The sequence below is a fragment of the Salmo salar genome, chromosome 21, assembly GCF_965601325.2.
Source record: "Salmo salar chromosome 21, fSalSal1, whole genome shotgun sequence".
NCBI lineage: Eukaryota > Metazoa > Chordata > Actinopteri > Salmoniformes > Salmonidae > Salmo > Salmo salar.
The window spans coordinates 8,101,959-8,128,398 of NC_138311.1; the positions used below are offsets into that span (position 1 = coordinate 8,101,959).

At 40.1% G+C, this 26,440-nt stretch overlaps 1 protein-coding gene across 11 annotated transcripts in view; it reads left to right on the forward strand.

Moving 5' to 3' along the window:
* Window positions 1–26,440, forward strand: part of obsl1b (obscurin like cytoskeletal adaptor 1b) — a 101,325-nt gene that overhangs the window by 18,136 nt on the left and 56,749 nt on the right. For 8 of the 11 annotated variants that reach the window (XR_014381991.1, XM_082966947.1, XM_014163887.3 and 5 more), the window contains 16 exons: window positions 5,803–6,078; window positions 7,114–7,389; window positions 7,987–8,262; window positions 8,567–8,842; window positions 9,501–9,785; window positions 10,370–10,645; window positions 10,897–11,169; window positions 11,335–11,610; window positions 11,813–12,088; window positions 12,227–12,502; window positions 18,009–18,284; window positions 18,404–18,673; window positions 18,785–19,051; window positions 22,649–22,921; window positions 24,062–24,328; window positions 25,907–26,173. Coding sequence is in view for 10 of the 11 variants with exons in the window: in XM_082966947.1 (XP_082823073.1) it covers window positions 5,803–6,078; window positions 7,114–7,389; window positions 7,987–8,262; window positions 8,567–8,842; window positions 9,501–9,785; window positions 10,370–10,645; window positions 10,897–11,169; window positions 11,335–11,610; window positions 11,813–12,088; window positions 12,227–12,502; window positions 18,009–18,284; window positions 18,404–18,673; window positions 18,785–19,051; window positions 22,649–22,921; window positions 24,062–24,328; window positions 25,907–26,173 (4,386 nt within the window). In the remaining variant the exon portion in view is untranslated. The remainder of the gene's footprint in view (window positions 1–5,802; window positions 6,079–7,113; window positions 7,390–7,986; window positions 8,263–8,566; window positions 8,843–9,500; window positions 9,786–10,369; window positions 10,646–10,896; window positions 11,170–11,334; window positions 11,611–11,812; window positions 12,089–12,226; window positions 12,503–18,008; window positions 18,285–18,403; window positions 18,674–18,784; window positions 19,052–22,648; window positions 22,922–24,061; window positions 24,329–25,906; window positions 26,174–26,440) is intronic. The other 3 variants (XM_082966948.1, XM_082966951.1, XM_082966953.1) reach the window with 3 other exon arrangements.

A 26,440-nucleotide genomic window follows, 5' to 3' on the forward strand; every position in this document is an offset into this window, starting at 1 on the left:
TTCTGTTAAAGTTTCTGCCAATGGTTTTATTGAAGGAAGGAAATATATATATTCTCAAATATCTAAAATGGGAAACGATTTGGGATTCCATAAGTAGAGATGGAGTCCTCCATCGGGGTCTCGAGAGGCAGTCAGGCAGATTTCATTATATTTATTTTAAAAGTTGACATAGAACTGAATTTGTCTATGGTCTTCAGAGCTTTTGGGAGGGATTGAGATACATTGTCTAGATAAAGCAAGATATTGCCGGCATATAATGAGATGATGTGATCCATGGAATTGAGAGATGATGGTGTAATTTCTTTCAGTTGTCGAATTGCCTTGGCCAGGGGTTCCATAGACAATAAAAATAGCAGAGGTGAGATGGGATCACCTTGCCTACGACTTCTAGTTATTCTGAACGGAACAGAGCATTTATTGCCTGTTATGATTAGGGCTGAGGGATTGGCATATAGTACACTGCTCAAAAAAAAGGGAACACCTCTTACATCTAGATGTTCCGCTAGCGGAACACCTGCTCCAATATCCAATGATAGGCGTGGCGCGAATTACAAATTCCTCAAAAATACAAAAACTTCCATTTTTCAAACATATGACTATTTCACAGCATTTTAAAGACAAGACTCTCCTTTATCTAACCACACTGTCCAATTTCAAAAAGGCTTTACAGCGAAAGCAAAACATTAGATTATGTCAGCAGAGTACCAAGCCAGAAATAATCAGACACCCATTTTTCAAGCTAGCATATAATGTCACAAAAAACAAAACCACAGCTAAATGCAGCACTAACCTTTGATGATCTTCATCAGATGACAACCCTAGGACATTATGTTATACAATGCATGCATGTTTTGTTCAATCAAGTTCATATTTATATCAAAAACCAGCTTTTTACATTAGCTTGTGACGTTCAGAACTAGCATACCCCCCGCAAACATCCGGTGAATTTACTAAATTACTCACGATAAACGTTCACAAAAAACATAACAATTATTTTAAGAATTATAGATACAGAACTCCTCTATGCACTCGATATGTCCGATTTTAAAATAGCTTTTCGGTGAAAGCACATTTTGCAATATTCTCAGTAGATAGCCCAGCCATCACGGCTAGCCATTTAGACACCGACCAAGTTTAGCCCTGATCAAACTCCGATTTACTATTACAAAAGTTTCATTACCTTTGTTGGCTTCGTTAGAATGCACTCCCAGGACTGCTACTTCATTAACAAATGTTGGTTTGGTCCAAAATAATCCATCGTTATATCCGAATAGCGGCGTTTTGTTCGTGCGTTCCAGACACTATCCGAAATGATAAAGAAGGGTCGTGCGCATGGCGCAATTCGTGACAAAAAAATTCTAAATATTCCATTACCGTACGTTGAAGCATGTCATCCGCTGTTTAAAATCAATTTTTATGCCATTTTTCTCGTAGAAAAGCGATAATATTCCGACCGGGAATCTCCTTTTCGGCAAACAGAGGAAAAAATCACAAAGACGGGGGCGGCCAGGTCACGCGCCTAAGCCCAGAGTCCCTTGATCGGCCACTTGAGAAAGGCGATAATGTGTTTCAGCCTGGGGCTGGGATGACGACATTCTGTTTTTTCCCGGGCTCTGAGCGCCTATGGACGACGTAGGAAGTGTCACGTTAGAGCAGAGATCCTTAGTAAAAGATAGAGATGGAAAAGAAGTTCAAGAAATGGTCAGACAGGCCACTTCCTGTAAAGGAATCTCTCAGGTTTTGACCTGCCATTTGAGTTCTGTTATACTCACAGACACCATTCAAACAGTTTTAGAAACTTTAGGGTGTTTTCTATCCATATGTAATAAGTATATGCATATTCTAGTTACTGGGTAGGATTGGTAACCAGATTAAATCGGGTATGTTTTTTATCCTGCCGTGTCAATACTGCCCCCTAGCCCTAACAGGTTAAATACTTTTTTGAAGGCTGTACTGATTATGATAAGCTAAGCTAATTCCAGCTATATGTGGAGCAATGTTTGTTGACATACAATGCATTCTGAGTTTCACGTAATTGTCTGTCGACCAAAGATGTTATAACAAAATGAGGTGAGTAAGGGTTCACAATTTTTTTGAGAACTTTAGGAAGTGAATAAGTATATGCATATTCTAGTTACTGGGTAGGATTAGTAACCAGATTAAATCGGGTACGTTTTTTATCCAGCCGTGAAAATACTGCCCCCTAGCCATAAGAGGTTAAACAACGCAATGTAACTCCAAGTCAATCACACTTCTGTGAAATCAAACTGTCCACTTAGGAAGCAACACTGATTGACAATAAATTTCACATGCTGTTGTGCAAATGGAATAGACAACCGTGGAAATGATAGGCAATTAGCAAGACACCCCCAATAAAGGAGTGGTTCTGCAGGTGGGGACCACAGACTACTTCTCAGTTCCTATGCTTCCTGGCTGATGTTTTGGTCACTTTTGAATGCTGGCAGTGCTTTCACTCTAGTGGTAGCATGAGACGGAGTCTACAACCCACACAAGTGGCTCAGGTAGTGCAGCTCATCCAGGATGGCACATCAATGCGAGCTGTGGCAAGAAGGTTTGCTGTGTCTGTCAGCGTAGTGTCCAGAGCATGGAGGCGCTACCAGGAGACAGGCCAGTACATCAGGAGACGTGGAGGAGGCCGTAGGAGGGCAACAACCCAGCAGCAGGACCGCTACCTCCGCCTTTGTGCAAGGAGGAGCAGGAGAAACACTGCCAGAGCCCTGCAAAATGACCTCCAGCAGGCCACAAATGTGCATGTGTCTGCTCAAACGGTCAGAAACAGAATCCATGACGGTGGTATGAGGGCCCGACGTCCACAGGTGGGGGTTGTGCTTACAGCCCAACACCGTGCAGGACGTTTGGCATTTGCCAGAGAACACCAAGATTGGCAAATTCGCCACTGGCGCCCTGTGCTCTTCACAGATGAAAGCAGGTTCACACTGAGCACATGTGACAGACGTGACAGAGTCTGGAGACGCCGTGGAGAACGTTCTGCTGCCTGCAACATCCTCCAGCATGACGGGTTTGGCGGTGGGTCATTCATGGTGTGGGGTGGCATTTCTTTGGGGGGCCGCACAGCCCTCCATGTGCTCGCCAGAGGTAGCCTGACTGCCATTAGGTACCGAGATGAGATCCTCAGACCCCTTGTGAGACCATATGCTGATGCGGTTGGCCCTGGGTTCCTCTCAATGCAAGACAATGCTAGACCTCATGTGGCTGGAGTGTGTCAGCAGTTCCTGCAAGAGGAAGGCATTGATGTTATGGACTGGCCCACCCGTTCCCCAGACCTGAATCCAATTGAGCACATCTGGGACCTCATGTCTCGCTCTATCCACCAACACCACGGTACACCACAGACTGTCCAGGAGTTGGCGGATGCTTTAGTCCAGGTCTGGGAGGAGATACCTCAGGAGACCATCCACCACCTCATCAGGAGCATGCCCAGGCGTTGTAGGGAGGTCATACAGGCACGTGGAGGCCACATACACTACTGAGCCTCATTTTGACTTGTTTTAAGGACATTACATCAAAGTTGGATCAGCCTGTAGTGTGGTTTTCCACTTTAATTTTGAGTGTGACTCCAAATCCAGACCTCCATGGGTTGATAAATTGGATTTCCATTGATTATTTTTGTGTGATTTTGTTGTCAGCACATTCAACTATGTAAAGAAAAAAGTATTTAATAAGATTATTTCTTTCATTCAGATCTAGGATGTGTTGTTTAAGTGTTCCCTTTATTTTTTGAGCAGTATATTTTAAATATATGACTGAAATTGGAGCCAATACCCGTATGTTCCAAAACCAACCGGATATATGACATTTTAGTCTATCAAAATCTTTTTCTGCGTTGAGAGATAGAACTGCCCAAGGAGCTTTCATTTCTGATGAAGCATGTAAGATATGTAATAAGCAACAGAGGTTATCTGAGGATAATATTTTTTTAACAAACCTGCTTTGGTCCAGATGTTTTTTTCTATAAAAACAAACATTTGTGCTGTATTTACATCCCTTCCAAATGAACCTTTGTGAATAGCTGTGTAAATAATTTCAATTAATAGTGGACCTAATTGGTTCCAACATGTTAAATAGACCTCAGGAGTAATACCAGCACAACCAGGTGATTTGCCTGTATTCATGTTACCCAATGCCCTTTTGAGTTCATGGAGAGAGATGTGGGCTCCCACTAAGCCAGCTTCCTCAGTTGAAAGAAGAGGATTACTTATTCTTTTTTAAATTATTCAATCAATTACTCAATCAATTGATTTACAATACGAGGTGTACAATTCAATATAGTAGCGGGATAATCTTTGATGAATTTTGGTTGTACATTTAAATTGGTTGATTCATTTTGGTTCTACATTTACATTTGACATTTTAGACATTTAGCAGACGCTCTTATACAGAGTGACTTACAGTTAATGCATTCATCTTAAGATAGCTACTGTAGGTGGGACAACCATGTATCACAGGCATAGTAAGTACACTTTTCCTCAATAAAGTAGCTATCAGCAAAGTCAGAGCTAGAAGGGAGTGGGATGGGGGAGTCAAGTGCAAGTGTTGGTTCAGGATTAAAAAAAAATAGTTATTATACATTTTTTTGTTTTGATAGTAATTCACCTGATTCAGATTCAATACTTGCAATAGTCCCATAAAATCTGGATCATTGAGGATCATTGACTGAATTTTTGCTAATCATTGTGATTTCATTCAATTCAGTTTCATTGGTCATCCCCTCCATTCCCTTCACTAGCCCCCCCAAAGAACTTCTCTTGAGGTTTCTTCTCTCCCTTTAAATCAGGGTTTTGCTCAATTAAGAATTTTGGAATTGACTACTATACAACTCATGAGTTGAAATTGTAATTGAATTGGACACCTTAATGGATGTAGAATTTGAGTTTGATTGACAGGAATGTAAAATGTAATTCGGTGCAATCGGAGATACTGGATATAATGACGAGATGCCTATGTCGTTGTCCTCAGAGTGGAACGGCGGGCTGTCAAGCTCCTGTCCTCTCTTTGGATTGGTGGGTACATCTCGTTATTTGAATACTTTTTCAATATTCAATAAGGGGTGTTGACATGTTGATGTCATGTGCCTCCCACTTATATCACTACACTCGTAACAACCTAATCATTACGAAACTTCTATTGCATATCAAATAAGCCTTACATATCCGAATAACAATTTGATTTTATCTTGACTCCGCCATACAAAAACTACTCACTTGCTTATTAATTAATGATCTGCTTCATGTGGACAGATTTTAGGTGGATTAAACCCTCTCTCTTTTTACTCTTTTCCTCTCTGGTGCAATTCAAATAAATTCCACTCAGTCATATAACATTAGTTTATTGAATCTGACAGGTCCCACTTCCAGATGCCAAAGAATATAACTTTTCTCTGGAAACAATGTTCAAATACTCTTTTAACCTTAGTGCTTAAAATAACCAATTATTTTTCCACCAACAATTTTATTTGTTTGGCTTATTTTTGAAGGCCTCAGGGTCAACTTGATGGTTAAAATAATGCATTCTGAATTGAGCCCAATCCTGCTTTAAATCAGATATAATTGGTGGTGGAATGTTACAACAGGTATTAAGTCTGTCATGCTTGTGACAGTGTTTTGTAGGTGTTATATCACACATTTCAGTTTTTCCTTCAGATTTCTCGATATATGAAACAAGTCAATGAATATTCAGTAGAGAATGTTGCAGATGATTTCAGGTGATAAGCCTACATTACCTGTTCAATAACCCAAATGTTCTTCATATTAAACCCTGTAGCTCCACCTCCGAAGTTTTCAGCAATTTCTGAAGCTGACAAGAAAAAGTACATCAAATCAGGCTACCCCATTGTACTGCAATGTGAGCTCTCAGATCCTACAACCAAGGTGAACTGGTACAAGAATGGAACAAAGCTCCTAACCCAAAGTGGAGTAGACATCCAATCAGATGGAACTATGAGAACTCTAGTTATCCAATCAGCAGAGCTGTCTCACTCTGGAGTGTACCGTTGCGAGACAATGGAGGATGGCCTCCAATTCACTGTGGAAGTAAAAGGTGATGTTAAAACTGTCTATAAATTAAAAATCAACCAATCATGTTCTGCAGTGGTAACTAACTGATGGCCGGTGGTGTTTGGTGTTGCTTGGCAGAGTATCTAACAGAAAAGATATCACATGTCTGTTTCCATTGTTTGTTGAGCTTATACAGTAGATACTCACACCTGAGATCTGCACGCATAACTCACAATTAATAATTAACATGAAAGTTAAGTGCACAGATCTCTAGTCTGTATACTGCCCTAACTGGTCGAAGCCAAACTTAATAATGTTACAGATAGCCTTGATGATGGGGCACTTATTTCAGCCACACAATTAGTGGATAGTCTTCTATGAAGGCTAAACAATCACATGAAAACACAACCATTACTAAGATGACAATATGTTCAAGTAATATGGTGACCGAATATGCAGATATAAATAAGGTAGTGATGACCCAATGGACAACATTTGAGAAGAATTTATTTATACCTATTTGTCTATTGAGATTAGTGTACTGGTTCATAACTTACAATTTGGTGTAAAGGAGATATTGCAAATGCCAAACCATGCTATAAGTACCCATTGATATGAATGTGAATTATGCCCTGGTGCCTACTTACTACATCTTGACTCATCTTTTATTTAAACAATTACCTTTATCTTTTGTTTAACAAATTACCTTTATCCTCCTTCATTCTTATGAAGACACCTCTTTGTCATTTGTTCCCTCACTTGCCTGTCTCTTGTCCTTCATGTTATTCTGTGTAAACCTTTAGCGGTTTTGAGATTGCACAATCCTTGACTCTTGCACTCTCTGCTATTCTGTTCTTGTTTGTTCCTGCTTTGTGTCTTATCTTTGTTAACTCTGTCTGGCATCTAGTTTTAATGTTTTTCTGTCATTTGAGCCAGGTCTCAATCAGTTTGGTGTGTTTGCAGTTTCTTCCTTCATAATGAAATACATGTATTGCATATCTTGAAAATCTTTGAATCATTTAAAAACATGTAAGAAAATTAACATTGCGATCCCCTTTATGATCATTGACACCCATAGCTCCACCTGTGAGGTTCTCAGCACTTCCAGAAGCTGAAAGGAACAAGTTCATTGAAGATGGCTGCCCCATTATACTGCAATGTGAGCTCTCAGATCCAACTGCCCAGGTGTACTGGTACAAGGATGGAACAAAGCTCCTATCTCAAAGTGGAATGGACATCCAGTCAGATGGCATCAAAAGGACACTACTCATCCAATCAGCTGAAATATCACATGGTGGAACATATGAGTGCTCAACAGCCGGTGATATCATCACATTTAAAGTGGAGATCAAAGGTGATTTGCAGCTATTTTTTATCTACACAACACATAACAGGAGCTTATGTTTATATCCTCATTGGTGTAGCCACTGTTTGTTTATTGCAATATTTTCCTTAACTCTTACAGTATCTAATGTGTGCTTATATTTGATGGTCTGGGAGGACATTAACTACTACTTTCCTTCCACAACTACTTGAACTTTAGCACCGCTAGATCAATATGTGTTTTTTAATCAATGAAGTAGCCTAACGTCACGTGCACACAGGTTGCATCATTACATTGCCGTACAGTACATTTTACGTAGTCTTCTCAGTCCATGCGCCACAACATAACAAAAAGAATCGGTGGTTTATCTACTTACGTGTCTGATACCGTACCGCAAAGCAAGTTGGTAAAATCCTCTGTGTGCGACACACTGCACACAGAGCTATGCACCGCAAACTTGTCCGGCAGATGAGTCGGAGCAGTTGCGGATTGCCTTCCATTTAAATAAATGGACTTCCGCCAGAACACATACAGTTTGACGCAACCGGTGTGCACAAGACTTAATACAATTGTCTTGCAACTTCAAAGCAATACCATTTTCTCCCCACACATATTCATACCCTTTAGCTCCATCACAGAAGATCATGCCACTTTCACCAATGGAGAGGAACAAGTCCGTAGAAATTGGCACTCCCATTGTACTGCAGTGTGAGCTCTCAGATCCTCTAGCCCAGGTCTGCTGGTCTAAAGATGAAATGAAACTATTTCCCAAAACTGGCCTCGATATCCAAAGTGAAGCCAATGTGAAGAGACTAGTAATTCACTCTGCGGAGCTCTCTGACTCTGGGCTCTACTGCTGTAGTCTTGCTGACGATGCCATGACATTCAAGGTGGATGTTCAAGGTGATTTTCCTCTCTATAACTCCCTTTTTAACAGCTTTTTAGGGGTGTAGCACATGTTCTATATGACTTACAAAGAACCAATAGTAATATCCATTTCATTCCATTTTTGTATTGTAACTAATAGTTGTGATATAGTATATATCTTTGTAATAATGAGTGTATCCCTGAAAAACTGGGATCTACAGTAGGTTTTAAAGGTACCCATAGCTTTTTAATATAACATAGAACAAGAATCAGCACTTTGAAACAGGTGCATTTTGTGTTTGGTTAAATATTTTTCCTAAATGCTTTGAAAACCCCATAGCTCTTCCCGTGAGGTTTTCAGCACTTCCAGAAGTTGTGAGGAACAAGTTCATTGAAGCAGGCTGCCCCATTGTTCTACAATGTGAGCTCTCAGATCCAACTGCCCAGGTGTTCTGGTACAAGGATGGAACAAAGCTCCTCCCAGAGAATGGAGTCGACATCCAATCAGAAGGCGCTTTGAGGGCTGTGATCCTCCAATCAGCGGAGCTCAGTCACTCTGGGGTGTACAGCTGTGAGGCTTTAGATGACTGCATAGCATTCAAGGTGGATGTTGCAGGTGATCTAAGAATTTTGAGTTTGGTCAAAATCACTAACTAATATGTTGATTAATGCTTCGTAATGCGTGCAAGCTGTCGGTTTGTATTGAACATCATATCTTCTTTTAAATTCCATCAGTCATTAGTAGGCCTAAGCGTCCTTTGGAAGAGTTAGTTATGTGATATACACAGTAGAAAAGTGGATGCTTGATACTATTTCTAGTAGCAGATTCGATTAAGAGAAATGCTAATTTTGATTGCATGGAATTAAATTAATTAATTTAATTCAAAGGATCTGTGAGATTTACCACTAAATACTCTCGGAAAAGCAATATCTTTCCAGCAGCTATGCTCAAAGCAGTGCATCTAATAGCTTCAGCTTTCAAGTGTCTAACCTCCTGTGATGAGTGAAGTACCCCTATCTCCTTCAAATCATCTCATGATATTTACAAAATAGAAATTTGTTAAAGCAATAACTTCAACTCTGGTGACTCTAGACACAACAATTAATCAATTGTGCCCTCTTTTTAGTATCTAGACAACCCTTAACAAGTAGCCAGGATGGTAGCCACATAATATCATACATCTTCAGATGTACTTATTCAAATTGCTTTTGTATGTACATGCTAATGTTAGAATGATACCTCCATTGAATATATTTCTTTAAATTAATTAAAGCACCTATAGCTCCACCAGTGAGGTTCTCAGCTGCCCCAGAGGTTGAGAGGAACACGTCCATTGAAGCAGGCTGTCCTATTGTACTGAAATGTGAGCTCTCAGACCCCAGTGGACAGATCTGCTGGTACAAGGATGGAATAAAGCTCCTCCCACAATATGGAATACACATCCAATCAGAGGGCACCATGAGGACCCTGGTTATCCAATCAGCCACATTTTCAAGCTCTGGGGTGTACAGTTGTAAAACAGCAGATGATATCAGCGAATTCTATGTGGATGTGAAAGGTGACATGTAAAGCTTTTCCGTTAATGTCAAGTTCGGCGTGACTAATAAATTCATGTTGCAGATAAAAATTTCCTTTTCAGAGCACGCAATCATTGGACATTGGACATGTTCATTGAGTTTTGCTTTTAGGAGTTACTTATGCATCTACCCTTATAAACACATAACGTAGGAGCCATTTGTGTTCTTAAACTGAGCTATGGTCATCATAATAGTTTTTTCCCTTTTGTCATCTCTTGTTGCCATTCATGAGATATTTTGATACTTTTCATTAAAGGCTAAACACCTGAAGAGGCCATCGGAGGAGAAAAAAAGCATGTACCGTGATCTGCCATTTCCCCAATGACTTAATTGCACTACAGTACATCCTTGCACAGCTTTAATTAACCATTTATCTTTGCTTCAACAGTGGATGCAGACTTCTCTAGAACTATCCAGGCAATCCTCGGCAATGCTTGAAGTCAATGCATCATCGTCAGTGCTTGAAGTCAATGCATGTTTAACCTGCACAAAGCAGGCCTTTTACATCTAATAAGACTTCTCTTGTTATTTCACTCCACTGAACCATTTGTATTGTTTTCTGCAGCACCTCCGGTGACGTTTGTTGATATCCCTGAGGAAGACCTCTTCAAAAGTGTTGTGGAACAAGATAGTCTTGTTATGTCCTGTGAGGTTTCCAGGGTTGACGCCATTGTCCAGTGGTACAAAGATGGGGTTGAAACGCAGTCTAGTGACAACGTTTCTGTACAAGCAGATTGCACTGTTAGGATGCTGACCATCCAGTCAGCTCAGCTGTCAGACTCTGGGACATACACATGTCGTGCCGGAGACAGAGCTTTAATGTTCAAGGTTAACATACGAGGTAATGACTTAGCAAGGACAGTTCATTCTTACTTTGAATGAAGTACAACATCAAATCAAGTCTACAGAATATCATTTTTGTAAATGATTCATAATCTAGTGGCATACTGCATTCATAAGCTATGTGACAAACCGTAAAACAAGCATTTGGCAATTGTGAATTGCACTTTGAAGACTATGCTATGACTTGTGATACTGAGATGCCATGCTTGCTGTGATGTTCTCACTCAAATAACTCTGTGTCATCTACAGAGCCACCAGTGATGATTGTATACCCTAAAGAAGATGTCCACCTTGATCGGCATGTGCCGGAGGAGATCATTCTCAGCTGTGAACTCTCACGTCTAAATGGTGTCGTAAACTGGTTCAAGGATGGGCAAAAGTTGCAAGAAAGCGAAAACATTAAACTTAAGATTGAGGGCCCTTACAGGCGACTGAAGATTCTTTGTAGTGGAGTTGAAGACTCTGGCGAATATGTCTGTGACACGGCTGATGATTCAATATTCTTTAATCTCAGCATAACAGGTAAGGGGAGCAATCAAGAGCATAACATCTTGTTTTCATGCAGGTTCACAATGCTTGCTGTAGTAACTGGCTTTCTCTGTCACATGAGATCACTATTTATTCAAACAATAAGTGTTTTGGTCATACTGCATGTCTTGATGGATTGTTGGTGCTGTCTTTTTCTAGAGCCTCCAGTACAAATTATATCTCCAAGCCAGTCGCAAATGGAGCTCTGCCAGCAAACATCTGAGAGGATGGTGTTGAGCTGTGAGATCTCAAGGCCCAATGCTGTGGTGCGCTGGTATAGGGATGGGCTTGAGGTGGAGGAAAATGACAACCTCATCTTAGAGGTGGATGGGGTCTACAGGAGACTCATTATACCTGAGACCACAGTCAAAGATTCAGCCGAATATGTGTGCGATACGGCTGATGACAACATGACGTTCTTTGTCAACATTGCAGGTACAGATGTCTACTATTATATACTTTTTTCAAGGGCACTTGATATCCAAAGTAGAAACAGACAGATTACTTATGAGTGTTGAATGATTAATGGTGCCTTAGTGATCTGTTGCTGGTGCAGAGTGCATAATATGTCACAAGAAGAAACCCCTTTACTGCTGAAGAGATGCTTAATTTTTAAGTGATTATTTTTTATGCACAGATCCTCCTGTCCGTTTTGTGCGCCCAAGAAAGATGGCAAGTCGGGTCGAGATGTTTGTTGGAGATTCTTTGGTTCTTGACTGTGAGGTGTCCAGATCAAATGCTGCGGTAAGCTGGAAGAAGAATGGGGAGGAAATGGAAGAGAGCAGCAATGTCACCGTTATTGAGGATGGTGTCATGCGGCAATTAACCATCCACTCCATGACATTGGAGGATGCTGGGCAATATGTCTGTGACGCCAAGGATGATGTGATGGACTTCCAGGTCAAGATAAAAGGTAGATATATAAATTGAATCACATATTCATGTTAGTCCATACAGTAGCTTTCACTTGCTTTGTCACTGTTCATGTTACTCTTATACAGATGCCCATTAAAGTACCTTTCACTTGCTTTCTTGCTGTTTTCATTCTCAGAGACACCTGTAAAGATCCTGGGCAAAAATGATGTGAATACTCAAAAGCAGTTCTTCACATCAGATGACATTGTCTTAGGGTGTGAGCTTTCAAGAGCCAACTGCATGGTCGTCTGGTACAAAGACAACAAAAAAATTGATGACAATGAGCGCTACTGTAGTGAGGAGCAGGGTGTTTTCCGTTCACTGGTGGTTTTAAATGCTGAGATCGACGACTCTGGAGAGTACACCTGTGATGCCGGAGATGATAAGATGGTGTTCTGTATCACCGTGAAAGGTACGCATTCTTGTTTCGTAGGTTCATGCTATCTTGTTTATGTAACGTCACATTCTAAATCATTTCTGAAGTGTCTATATAGTCCTTACGAAAGGTTAATGAAGGCTTCATGAAGCATTGCATGTTGGTGTTAGTTAACAGAGAAATAAAAAAACATGTAAACTTCATATTCATCATCTCCAGCACCAATCCAACATCAACATATGTGAAAACAGCACATTTCTATGTTTTGTAGTGAAAAAGATAGAGGAAGACAAGTATTATTGCCATCATCTGGTGTGCATCATTTTTACTAACTATAAGAAAGCAAGGGGGACTTTACTAACTTTTGCCTGCTCATAGTGGGTTAAAAGAGTAAAGTCCCAGATCTGTTTATTTGAATTGTTTTATCAAGGCAATTTGCTTAATGAATCAGTCCTTGTAAAGCCTATTAACTTCCTGACGGTTTTGTCTGAGAGCCGTGGTTATTTATTTTTTCATTAAATCTTTTAATTTAGGGGGTAGATCAGCTTTAATATTACAGATAGATTGTAGCTTCGATCAATGTAATTGCCTGCATCATTTCCAATCCCCCATATACAGTTGAAGTCGGAGGTTTACATACACCTTAGCCAAATACATTTAAGTTAAATGTCAGTTTTTCACAATTCCTGACATTTAATCCTATAAAAATGCCCTGTTTAAGGTCAGCTAGGATCACCACTTTATTTTAAGAATGTGAAATGTCAGAATAAAAGTAGAGAGATTGATTTATTTCAGCTTTTATTTCTTTCATCACATTCCCATTGGGTCAGAAGTTTACATACACTCAATTAGTATTTGGTAGCATTGCCTTTAAATTGTTTAACTTGGGCCAAACGTTTCGGGTAGCCTTCCACAAGCTTCCCACAATAAGTTGGGTGAATTTTGGCCCATTGCTCCTGACAGAGCTGGTGTAACTGAGTCAGGTGTGCTTTTTAAGTTCTGCCCACAAATGTTCTATAGGATTGAGGTCAGGGCTTTGTGATGGCCACTCCAATGCCTTGAATTTGTTGTCCTTAAGCCATTTTGCCACAACTTTGGAAGTATGCTTGGGGTCATTGTCCATTTGGAAGACCCATTTGCGACCAAGCTTTAACTTCCTGACTGATGTCTTGAGATGTTGCTTCAATACATCCACATAATTTTCCTACCTCATTATGCCATCTATTTTGTGAAGTGCACCAGTCCTTCCTGCAGCAAAGCATCCCCACAAGATGATGCTTCCACCCGCGTGCTTCACGGTTGGGATGGTGTTCTTTGGCTTGCAAGCCTCCCCCTTTTTCCTCCAAACATAATGATGGTCATTATGGCCAAACAGTTATATTATTGTTTCATCAGACCAGAGGACATTTCTCCAAAAAGTACGATCTTTGTCCCCATGTGCAGTTGCAAACCGTAGTCTGGCTTTTTTATGGCGGTTTTGGAGCAGTGACTTCTTCCTTTCTGAGTGGCCTATCAGGTTATGTTGATATAGGACTCGTTTTACTGTGGATATAGATACTTTTGTACCTGTTTCCTCCAGCATCTTCACAAGGTCCTTTGCTGTTGTTCTGGGATTGATTTGCACTTTTTGCACCAAAGTACGTTCATCTCTAGGAGACAGAACGCATCTCCTTCCTGAGCTGTATGACGGCTGCATTGTCCCATGGTGTTTATACTTGCGTACTTTTGTTTGTACACATGAGCGTGGTACCGTCAGGCGTTTGGATTGCTCCCAAGGATGAACCAGACTTGTGGAGGTCTACAATTTTTTTTTGAGGTCTTGGCTGATTTCTTTTGATTTTCTCTGATGTCAAGCAAAGAGGCACTGAGTTTGAAGATAGGCCTTGAAATACATCCACAGGTACACCTCCAATTGACTCAAATTAAGTCAATTAGCATATCAGATTTTTCCAAACTGTTTAAAGGCACTGTCAACTTAGTGTATGTAAGCTTCTGACCCACTGGAATTGTGATACGTTGAATTATAAGTGATATAATCTGTCTGTAAACAATTGTTGGAGAAATTACTTATGTCATGCATAAAGTAGATACCTTTGTAAGTCCTAACCGACATGCCAAAACTATAGTTTGTTAACAAGACATTTTGGGAGTGGTTGAAAAACGTGTTTTAATGACTCCAACCTAAGTGCATGTAAACTTCCGACTTCAAATGTATATATGTATGTATGTATGTATGTATGTATGTATGTATGTATGTATGTATGTATGTACAGTATGTACAAAAATATGTGGAAACCCCTTAAAATGAGTGGATTCGGTTATTTCGAGCACACAGCCATGCAATCTCCATGAACAAATATTGTGAGTAGAATGGCCTTACTGAAGTGACTTTCAACATGGTACCATTATAGGATGCCACCTTTCCAACAAGTCAGTTCATCAAATTTCTGCCCTGGTCAACTGTAAGTACTGTTATTGTGAAGTGGAAACATCTAGGAGCACAACGGAACGGGACCGCCGAGTGCTGAAGCGCATAGCGCGTAAAAATCGCCTGTCCTCGGTTGGAGCACTCACTACCGAGTTCCAAACTGCCTCTGGAAGCAACTTCAGCACAAGAACTGTTCATCTTTGAGTCAAACTTGTTCCTTCAAATTCGGGGTGTAGCCATGAGCTCCCCTTTTGTCCCCAACTATGTGAACCTGTATGTTGGACAATTTGAGGAAGCACTCATTTACAAAACAGAGACACACCACCTACTTTCTAAAATCATCCTATGGAAGAGAAACATAGATGATGTCTTTGTGCTCTGGGAAGGAAGTCAGCAGCAACTAAATGAATTCCAAACTCTGGTGAACGAGTGCTGTGAATATCTCAAATTCACCATGCGGACTGATGACATAAAAATAAATTACCTGGACTTATTGATCATCAAAGGTAATGATGCATTACATACAGATTCATACACAAAACCCACAGACCGCAATACCCTGCTACGTGCGGATTGTATGCATCCCCTTCCCCTCAAGAATGGTCTACCATATAACCAGTTATGCAGGGTTAAACGAATCTGTGGCCACCAGTCAGATTTTGACAGCAATAATAAGAAAATGAAAGATACATTCAAAATGAGAGGCTACGAAGACAAAACTCTAAAATGCTGCAATGATGAAAATATCTCAAAAACCAAGAGAGGAATTGCTCAAAATTAAACCAAAGAAGAAAAACAACACAACAGTGTTTTGCACTAAGTACACCAAGTGTTTAGAGAAAATGAAAGCAATCCTGAAAAAGCACTGGCATATTCTGCAATCAGACAAAAAAATTCATACCTCTTCAAGGAGCCCCCACTGGTGGTCTATAAGCGTGGTTGCAATATTGGGGATAGATTGGGTAGGTCTGACATGCCCACTCAGACACTCTTGACACCCATTCCAAATGGGAACTACAAATGTAGCTCATGCACACAGTGCAATAGCACTACAAAAATATCCTTCTTCAGACACCCACATACGGGTCGAAAAATCCCTGTTAGGGATATCATTTCATGCAAGACAAAGGGAGTAATCTATCTCATCACCTGTACATGTGGGAAAGCCTACATAGTACAAACAAAAAGACAATTAAACAACGCATAGCTGAACACTGCTGCTCAATCAGGTGTAAGATCACTGACTATCCAGTAGCAGCTCACTTTGTTGAAGCTAACCATCCCATCTCCTTCTCAAATACACAATAACATTGAGATCCTAATACTACAGAGGGAGGCCTACTTGATATCCTATTTAAAAACATTGACCCCTAGTGGTCTGAATATTGACTTTGATCTCTGGCCCTTTGTATGACCAATTGTATTTTCTGTGATCAGGTCTTGTAAATTAATGTATTCTTTCTACAGCTCATCAGAGTACACCCATATGTTCACCCTGTTGATGATGCTTATTATGCATTATGGTTGAACCAAAAGATTACATGTAAGATTTTTTTGGAATGAAATTGGAAAAATGTAATAAGTGAAATTAAATGAAACAATAATGTATGTTGATGCTAATGCTAATGATAACAATGGCATAATATATTCAATATACTGTGGGCTATTGTCTTTTAACAATTTAGCTCAAATAATTCTGATCAATATAGCAATTATGACACACCCCTTACCTATTGTCATTGCTTGCACTAATTGCACTGTTTGGCTACATAACCTGATTCAAGCATTCATGACAATACCCTGAAGAAGGCACAAGGATGCCTAAATATTGGTGTTTTTTTTACCCAATAAATTACTGGGAGGTTATAAATATGGAGTGTGCGACTCTCTTTGATTTTTATAGTCGGGAGCATCATGAAATGGGTTTCCATGGCTGAGCAGCTGCACACAAGCCTAAGATCACCATACGCAATGCCAAGCGTCGGCTGGAGTGGTGTAAAGATTGGCGCCATTGGACTCTGGAGCAGTGGAAACACGTTCTCTGCAGTGATGAATCACGCTTCACCATCTGGACGAATCTGGATGTGGTGGATGCCAGAAATACGCTACCTGCCCCAATGCATAGTGCCAACTGTAAAGTTTGGTGGAGGAGCAATAATGGTCTGGGGCTCATTTTCATGGTTCGGGCTAGGCCCCATAGTTCCGGTGAAGGGAAATCTTAACGCTACAGCATACAATGACATTCTAGATGATTCTGTGCTTCCAATTTGTGGCAACAAAGCACAAAGCGAAGTCCATACAGAAATAGTTTGTCGAGATCTGTGTGGAAGAAATTGACTGGCCTGCACAGAGCCCTGACCTCATCCCCATTGGAGACCTTTGGGATGAATTGGAACGCCGACTGCGAGCCAGGCCTAATCGCCCAATATCAGTGCCTGACCTCACTTATGCTCTTGTGTCTGAATGGAAACAAATCCCTGCAGCAATGTTCCAACATCTAGTGGAAAGCCTTCCCAGAAGAGTGGAGGCTGTAATAGCAGCAAAGGGGGGACCAACTCCATATTAATGCCCATGATTTTGAAATGAGATGTTCGAAGAGCAGGTGTCCACATACTTTTGGTAATGCAGTGTACTTACATGATTTATAAAATGTTTAAGACCCTATTCAGCCTTTTTTTCATGAATAGGCTGTTCATAGCATATGAAATCATCATATTTTCATACTTTATCATATTTGTACTATTTGCTAGTAAAGTGAATATATCTCATAAATACATTTACGTGAAATGTGAAGATCAGATCAGAGCTAGGTATTGTTCATGGCCCTCTTTGGAAATGATCTTATCCAGGCATAGCCAAACAGGTTTGAACCTTTATTCTGAACAGGTTAAAATCACTTGATGCTGACCAGACGAGAAGTGTTTCCGACATCATCCAGAAACACTTTTGTTTCATCTGGTCTCTATCTTTTTTTATTACAAAACATAGAGTGCAGTCGTTTTCACGTGTTGATGTTGGGGTGGTGCTGGAGATGATGAATATGAAGTAGTAAAATTGGAAAATTTCAATTGAATTAAAGTGAGAATAAAATAAGACTGTTGTTTTTCTCCTTAGAACCCCTTGTGACCATCATAGGCAACTCGGGTAACCCAGAACATCATAGCCTGGTAGCAGGCGACAAACTCATCTTGGAGTGTGAGATATCTTGTCCAAATGCCACTGTCCAGTGGCTCTGGAATGGAAAGTTACTGAGTTCAGACGCTCGCACCCACATAGACAGTGACGGTGCCACCAGGAAACTTGTTTTGTCAGAACTTCAGCCCTCGGACTCTGGAGAGTACATATTGGATGCCATCAATGACAAAATGGTAACCATAGTTGAGGTCCAAGGTAAAAGTGTTTACATTTTCAATGCATGTAATAAATTACAAAAGCATACCTATTTTATTGACATGACATAAACATAAAAGTCACAAGAGGCCATGTTCAAATTATGTTTTACTCCTCAGAGCCCCCAGTCAAGTTTGTGAATAAACAAGCCAGAACCAACATCTCTGGCTACGAAAATGAAAGTGTGACACTGTGTGCCATGGTGAACCGGGAGCAAGCCTATGTGCGATGGCTTAAAGATGGTGAACTATTGAATGGGGATAATATTCACATCTCCAGTGCGGGTAAAATGCACACCCTCACCATCAACCCCCTGAAACTATCAGATAGTGGTGGGTTTGTCTGTAACATCAACACGGATGAAATGTATTTCATTGTCCAGGTCAAAGGTAAGAGCAGGATTTTTTTGACAAAATGCCTAAGAATAAGGTTTAACATAGTTAAACACAGTATTTATGCTGCCATAACTGGAAAACTGATTATTAAGCTTGTTTTCCTAGAAATGAAAGTGAAATTCTCCAGACCTCTGGAGAATATCGTTGCCCTGAAGGACAGTACCCTTACCCTGAGGTGTGAGGTCAACAAACCTAAAGGAGATGTTCAGTGGCTCAAAGATGGCCAGGAGATTAAGCCCAGCCGTCAACATACGATAAGGGCACAGGGTCGGGAGCGAAGCATCACTATCCACCAGCTAATGCTAGACAATGCTGGGGAATATGCCTGTGAATCCACAGATGATAGGACTTTTGCCACCGTTGGTGTAGAAAGTAAGGATATGGGCAGTTATGTTTATGCTAATATTTGAAATAACTAAATTAACATTATTGGGGGATAATCATATCAATCACATTTTATTTTTAATGTTAGCGCATGTCTAATGCCATGCTCATGTGCTATCGGAATTATCAGATGCTCCTAGTTCCCAGTGCGAAATTTCACTTGAATGACCCTCCAAGTTGAAATTACAAGTGGGAAACTGAGAAAATGTTGTTACCCAACATTTCACCACTGACCTTTTTTTTACCTATTCAACCAAAAGATTACCACAAATCCGTTTTTGACAATTACAACCTCATCAATATGGATAATGTAGCTAGTCTGAACATATTGTCAATGTTAAGCAAGCTAGCTAACTTTATTATAAGCAATGTTAGCAAGCTTATCAAGCTAGCTAAAATGTTAGTGGTTGAAGATTTGTTGCGACTCCAAAAGCACTTGAACACGATCATGTCGGACTAACCGCTTTCCAGTTTCCTATATCCAACGAGCACGTGAAGCCAGCATGACTCACATTATGTAAAAGGCTCAGTGAAGTTAAAAAGCGTGATTGTCCTATGTTTTATACACAGTACCAGTCAAAAGTTTGGACACACCTACTCATTCAAGGGTTTTTCTTTATTTGTACTATTTCCAACATTGTATTATAATAGTGAAGACATGAAAACTATGAAATAACATATATGGAATCAGGTAGTAACCAAAAAAGGGTTAAACAAATCAAAATATATTTTATATTTGAGATTCTTCAAAGTAGCCAGCCTTTGCCTTGATGACAGGGTTGCAGACTCTTGGCATTCTCTCAACCAGCTTCACCTGGAATGCTTTTCCAACAGTCTTGAAGGAGTTCGCACATATGCTGAGCACTTGTTGGCTGCTTTTCCTTCTCTCTGCGGTCCTACTCATCCCAAACCATCTCAATTGGGTTGAGGTCGGGTGATTGTGGAGGCCAGGTCATCTGATGCAGCTCTCCATCACTCTCTTTCTTGGTCAAATAGCCCTTAAACAGCCCGGAGGTGTGTTGGGTCATTGTCCTGTTGAAAAACAAATGATATTCCCACTAAATACAAACCAGATGGGATGGCGTATTGCTGCAGAATGCTATGGTAGCCATGCTGCTTAACCTCTCTAGGGTAGGTGGCACCAAATCGTCCCACCTACGTAACAGCCAGTGTAATCCCGTGGCGCGTTATTCAAAAACCTTAGAAATGCAAAAACTTCAATTTTTCAAACATATGACTATTTTACACCATTTTAAAGACAAGACTCTCGTTAATCTAACCACACTGTCCGATTTCAAAAAGGCTTTACAACGAAAGCAAAACCCAAACCACAGCTAAATGCAGCAATAACCTTTGATCTTCATCAGATGACAACCCTAGGACATTATGTTATACAATACATGCATGTTTTGTTCAATCAAGTTCATATTTATATCAAAAAACAGCTTTTTACATTAGCATGTGACTAGCATGTGACTAGCATTCCCACCGAACACTGCCGGTGAATTTACTAAATTACTCACGATAAACGTTCACAAAAAGCATAACAATTATTTTAAGAATTATAGATACAGAACTCCTCTATGCACTCGATATGTCCGATTTTAAAATAGCTTTTCGGTGAAAGCACATTTTGCAATATTCTCAGTAGATAGCCCGGCATCACAGGGCTAGCTATTTAGACACCCAGCAAATGTAGCACTCATCAAAGTCCGATTTACTATAAGAAAAATGTTATTACCTTTGCTGTCTTCGTCAGAATGCACTCCCAGGACTTCTACTTCAATAACAAATGTTGGTTTGGTTCAAAATAATCCATAGTTATATCCAAACAGCGGCATTTTGTTCGTGCGTTCAAGACACTTTCCGAAAGGGTAAATAAGGGTGACGAGCATGGCGCAATTCGTGACCAAAAAATTCTAAATATTCCATTACCGTACTTCGAAGCATGTCAACTGCTGTTTAAAATCAATTTTTATGCCATTTTTCTCATAAAAATGCGATAACATTCCGACCGGGAATCTGCGTTTAGGTAAACAGACGAAAGAAAATAAAGCATTCGGTCGACTCGGGCACGTGCCTAAGCCCATAGTTCTCTGATCGGCCACTTGCCAAACGCGATAAAGTGTTTCAGCCAGAGCCTGCCTCGATATCGTTCAGCTTTTTCCCAGGCTCTGAGAGCCTATGGGAGCCGTAGGAAGTGTCACGTTATTGCAAAGATCCTCAGTCTTCAATAAAAAGAGCCAAGATGAAACACAACTTCTCAGACAGGCCACTTCCTGCATGGAATCTTCTCAGGTTTTGGCCTGCCATTTGAGTTCTGTTATACTCACAGACACCATTCAAACAGTTTTAGAAACTTTGGAATGTTTTCTATCCAAAGCCAATAATTATATGCATATTCTAGTTACTGGGCAGGAGTAGTAACCAGATTAAATCGGGTACGTTTTTTATCCAGCCGTGAAAATACTGCCCCCTAGCCATAACAGGTTAATTGAAATGCATTCCAGGTGACTACCTCATGAAGCTGGTTGAGAGAATGACAAGAGTGTGCAATGCTGTCATCAACGCTACTTTGAAGAATCTCAAATATAAAATATATTTTGATTTGTTTAACCCTTTTTTGGTTACTACATGATTCCGTATGTGCTATTTCATAGTGTTGATGTCTATTATTCTACAATGTAGAAAATAGTAAAAATAAAGAAAAACCTTTTAAAGAGTAGGTGTGTCTAAACTTTTGACTGGTACTGTATATATATATTTTCACACTATGAGGTTGGAATAATACTGTGAAATTGTGAACATTTTGACAATGCCCCTTTAGTGTAAGAGCTGTTTAAAAAGGCTGCCTGAAATGTTTTTGTGGGATGTAGTTTTGGCCTTCCACAGTGATTATTTTTGTAATTTTACATTTGTTTATTAAGGTCCCCATTAGCTAACTCCATCACGCTAACTAATCTTCCTGGGGTCCAACACCAATTAACAAGACATTACAAACAACTACAATCAAGACTTCACAAACACTCAACATTTAGACAATACATATAATTAAAATACAGTAAATTAGGTCATAGATCAATAAGAAAGAGCGTTCCAAACTTCTCTGCCAATAACAGCTAATTTTCAGTTTTCCCCTCCCCACTCAGACTACTCCCAGACAGTACTAGCAACATTTTTGCTTGAGAAATTGCCATTTGCTAAGAAGATATTTTTGTTTATTTTTTCACCTTTTTAATTGTAAACAATCGCAGTAAATTACTTAATTGTTACCCAGAAATGATTTGATATTGAGATTTAAAAAAAAGGTGCATTGAACCTTTAACTCTCAATAGGACAAATCCTTTGAGAGTAAACACGTTTCCAAGCAAAGCTTTGCAACAAATTACGTTTTGTACAGTTTTCATACCACCCATTGACCTCTCATTGCATGATTTACGCAAAAGTTGTGTGAGTTAAGCACATGGATCTCGTGTTAGGATTTGGAACAATGATACAGTGTCTCAATGATATTCATTGCAAATCAACCCTGTGTGTTGTTGTCGGTGTTATTATTCTAATACATTTTCATGTTCTATCCCTTAGTGCCTCCACCTATTGTCGAGTTTATTGCAGAGCTACACAATATCACTGTACTGGAGGGGGAAGATGCTACATTTAAGTGTGTGGTTTCGCCAGAGGACACACTGCTAGTGTGGAGCCTCAACGGCCGGCCTATAGCTCCAAATGAGAGGTTTGTCATTTCAAGTAATGGACTGTGCCACATGCTGTGCATTTACAACTGCCAGGTCTCAGACTGTGCCACGGTGACTGCCGAGGCAGAAGGGCTGGTGTCTGAGGCAAACCTCCAGGTTCAAGGTGAGATACCATTGGTAAACATTGTGCTAGCTTGGTACTCAAGATATTCTGGTCTAGTTTTAAATGTGCTATATGCTAAAATTCCACCTACAAATAGACCTAAATGTCAATGATATATTTGTAGTAGTAAAGAAAAAAAAATCCCACGGGATAAAAATATAATTTAGAATGGCATTTGAAGCTAGTAAAGTTGCTTGTTTTTCCGGGACTGTCAACCTTCAAACAGCAGCATCTTCCTGATTCTCGTCCTTGGAGGTTGAAAACAATGGATATCTTATTTAAATTATGATGAGATAAGAAAGTATTGCTAAGCTATTTCAGGTTTTTCTAAGCTAACCAGGATATAAATATCATACAACAAACAGAGCACCTTTAAATTGATAAGTAGCCCATTGACTGTGCTCTTATGATTATATAGTTACAGTGTGACAAGATGTTATTTTCCCTGATTAATTAGGAAATTGATATTTCCCCCCAAACCTTTTATTAATTGTATTAACTTCCCTTGATTTTCATAGTTGCGCTGTTGACACCGTTGAACAACAGTGTATGTCAATGTTTTAGAGACATTTAATTGTAATCGTCATTCCACATTTGCAATTGTTGATTCCTTGAAGTTTAAGAGATCATTTTGAAGTAAGCTTTGGCAACATGACTTTCATCATCCTTGCCTCCCCTTTAAATCTCTTTATAACTTTTGGGGGAATGAGTGCAACAGTGTGCTCTTGGAAAGCCTCTTTAATGCCACAACATATTTTCAATAAATAATGACCTCTTCAGACAAGCTCAAATTGTTGAAGGGGCGCCTTTGACGGCTAGCGCTTAGCAGCGTCTCCTGTTAGAATTCCTTGGGTTACTGACAGAGACAAATGGTGCCGGAGACATGCTACAACACTTAGGGAAGCAGACTATTAAGAGAATTGAATCATTAGCAGAACTTGTGCTACATTTCTGTTTGTTTATCATATCATTTTATTATAATCTTTATATAGTTATAATGTAGCTGACAAAGCTCTCTTTTTTCACTTTGTGTATGGCAGTCTGGATATGTAGTTTAATGTTAATTAGAGTTCATATCTAATACTTGTGTGATACCAGTTGCTTTACCCACACACAGTAATTGTGGGTATATCTGTTCAGAACAACAAGTGTTGTTCACCAAAAACATGGTGCCCGTTGTGGCTGAGCAATTCGGGGAGGCTACCCTGGAGGTGGAGGTGGGTCTTGACTCTGGAGAGGTGCAATGGATGAGGCAGGGTGTAGTCATCCACCCGGGGCCAAAGTTCACCTTGAAGCAAAAGAGCCGGAGACGGAGCCTCACCATCCACAAGCTTGCCCTTTCTGACCGGGGCACCTACAGTTGCGAAACTCTTCACGACCGCACACAAGCCCAACTCATCGTGGAACGTGAGTGCGCACGTGTTGTCACTATGCGCTGTTGTTTGTTTACCTCCGTTGCCGGCAACATCGCTTTCGCACGCTGCCCCTGTTGTTGCCGTTGTTGCTTTTGGAGCAAAGTCAATAACTGAGTAAGAGTAATTTGAACGATTGGGACCGGGGTGGCACTTGTTCCTCCATGGTGATGGCTGCAAACAGGTGACGTACAGACAGACAGCTAGCCCACCCTCTGGTTCTCATGGAGCAGATTTCTGTATTGACACAGGATCACTGGAGCCATAATGATTTCATTAAGCGTGTCAAAGGGGAATCAGATTGGAGGCTAGAAGGAAGTACTCGTGAGGAACTATTTAAGCCCCTTTTGCTTGGCTGTGAAGATATAGATGTTATCAGACGAGCGCTAGGATTACATTCACACAAGCACTGCTCTCTGAGAGCATTCTCTTCGCTTACTTTTGCAGAGTCGAGCTATGACTAATGGCTGCTTTAACCCCAAAGGGTCTAATAGTTAAGATGTACTGTAGCTCTTTTCTTCTTACTTGTTTTGTGGGTGAGTTAGTGCTGTGAGGTGCGGGTGAGATAGAGCTTGTCTTTTCAGCAACAGCTTGGTTGGGAAGGGGAAAGTCTGGACTTCGGCTGCTGTTGGCACCGCTTATGAATTTGGATCTCCTCTCATTGCATCTAAATTTATGCACTGGCCTTCAAAATCGAGTTTGTTGTCATCAAGTCTAAGAAATGAATGCTTCTTCTCCTTGGGGAATGCATATCTGTGTTAGAATGAGTCAAAATGTTGGCAGATTCGAAACAGGCTTTGGTGTAAAGTACTGTTTTTGAATGATAAAAAATACTTGCCTCTTTCCTTCCAACTGGCTACATGTTTTATTTGTCTGTCTGTATCACACATACTGTAACATGACTTCTGTTATTGTGACGTTCTATATGAAAATGGAAGAAACATGAAAATAAATGCTAAGAAATAGTCTTTGGATTTGGTATTTGTAGTATTTGCAGAGGGATCATATTGTATGGAATGCTTCTAGAGATGAAATAATACATGAAATAACAGATGATTGAATAAAACAATTCTATAAGGGAAATTAAAATGATATATTTAAAAAAAGGTATATCTCGAGTCCCCTTTTTGCCAAGTTCCTCTCCAGGTTTCTTCCTTCTAGAGTTTTTCCTAGCCAATGTGCTACTGCTTCTGCTTCTGCTTGCTCTTTGGGGTCTAGGCCGGGCTACGGTAAAAGCAACTGCTGATATAAAAATGGCATCATACACATGATTTCTTTGTTTGTCCCTGTCAAACATGCAACATGTAAATCTGTTGATTTAATTATTGATCAGGGGTAGGCAACCATGTTCCTGGAGTACCGCAGGTACTGCTGGATTTTATTCCAACTAGACACCACACCTGACCAACTGAGCTAATTGATCAGTTCAGTGAGTTCCTGAGGCACTCCAGGACAAGTGTTGCCTACCCCTGTTATAGATGATTTACATGATTTATATGATTAACTTACTAATTAAATTATTATTGTTGTTGTTATTATTGCCTTTAGCTACAATACCATTTTTTCCCCACAGCCAGAAAAATTACAATTCGGAGAGGACTCACTGACATCCAAACCATTCAACGTGAAACAGCATCCTTCGAGGTGGAGCTGTCGCACAGCAATGTAGAAGCCACTTGGCTAAAGGATGGGAACCAGCTAAAGCCCAACAACCACTGGCGCATGAGTGCCAAAGGGTGTGTCCACAGCCTCACCATCTCCAACCTCACCTTGGACGACACAGGCACATTTGTGTTATCTGCGGAAAATGTGAAATCATCTGCAAGGCTCATTGTTAAAGGTAGGGCACGGATATAGATGGTCAGACAGCAACAGTACTTGTTGTCAGAGTGGGCAGCCTGGCCACATTCAGTGTACACAAACAGCAGCGTCTTTTTGATTCAGCATCGGTTCTCAAAATAACAATATTTTATGTCATTACGCTTTTTCTACATCAAATGCAATTATTGCAAAAGATTTACAGACAACACTTTTATATAGTAGTGTTATAAGCAGAGTGTGAGGGAGTGTATGAAATACAGAATGAGAATATATATTTGACACCTCA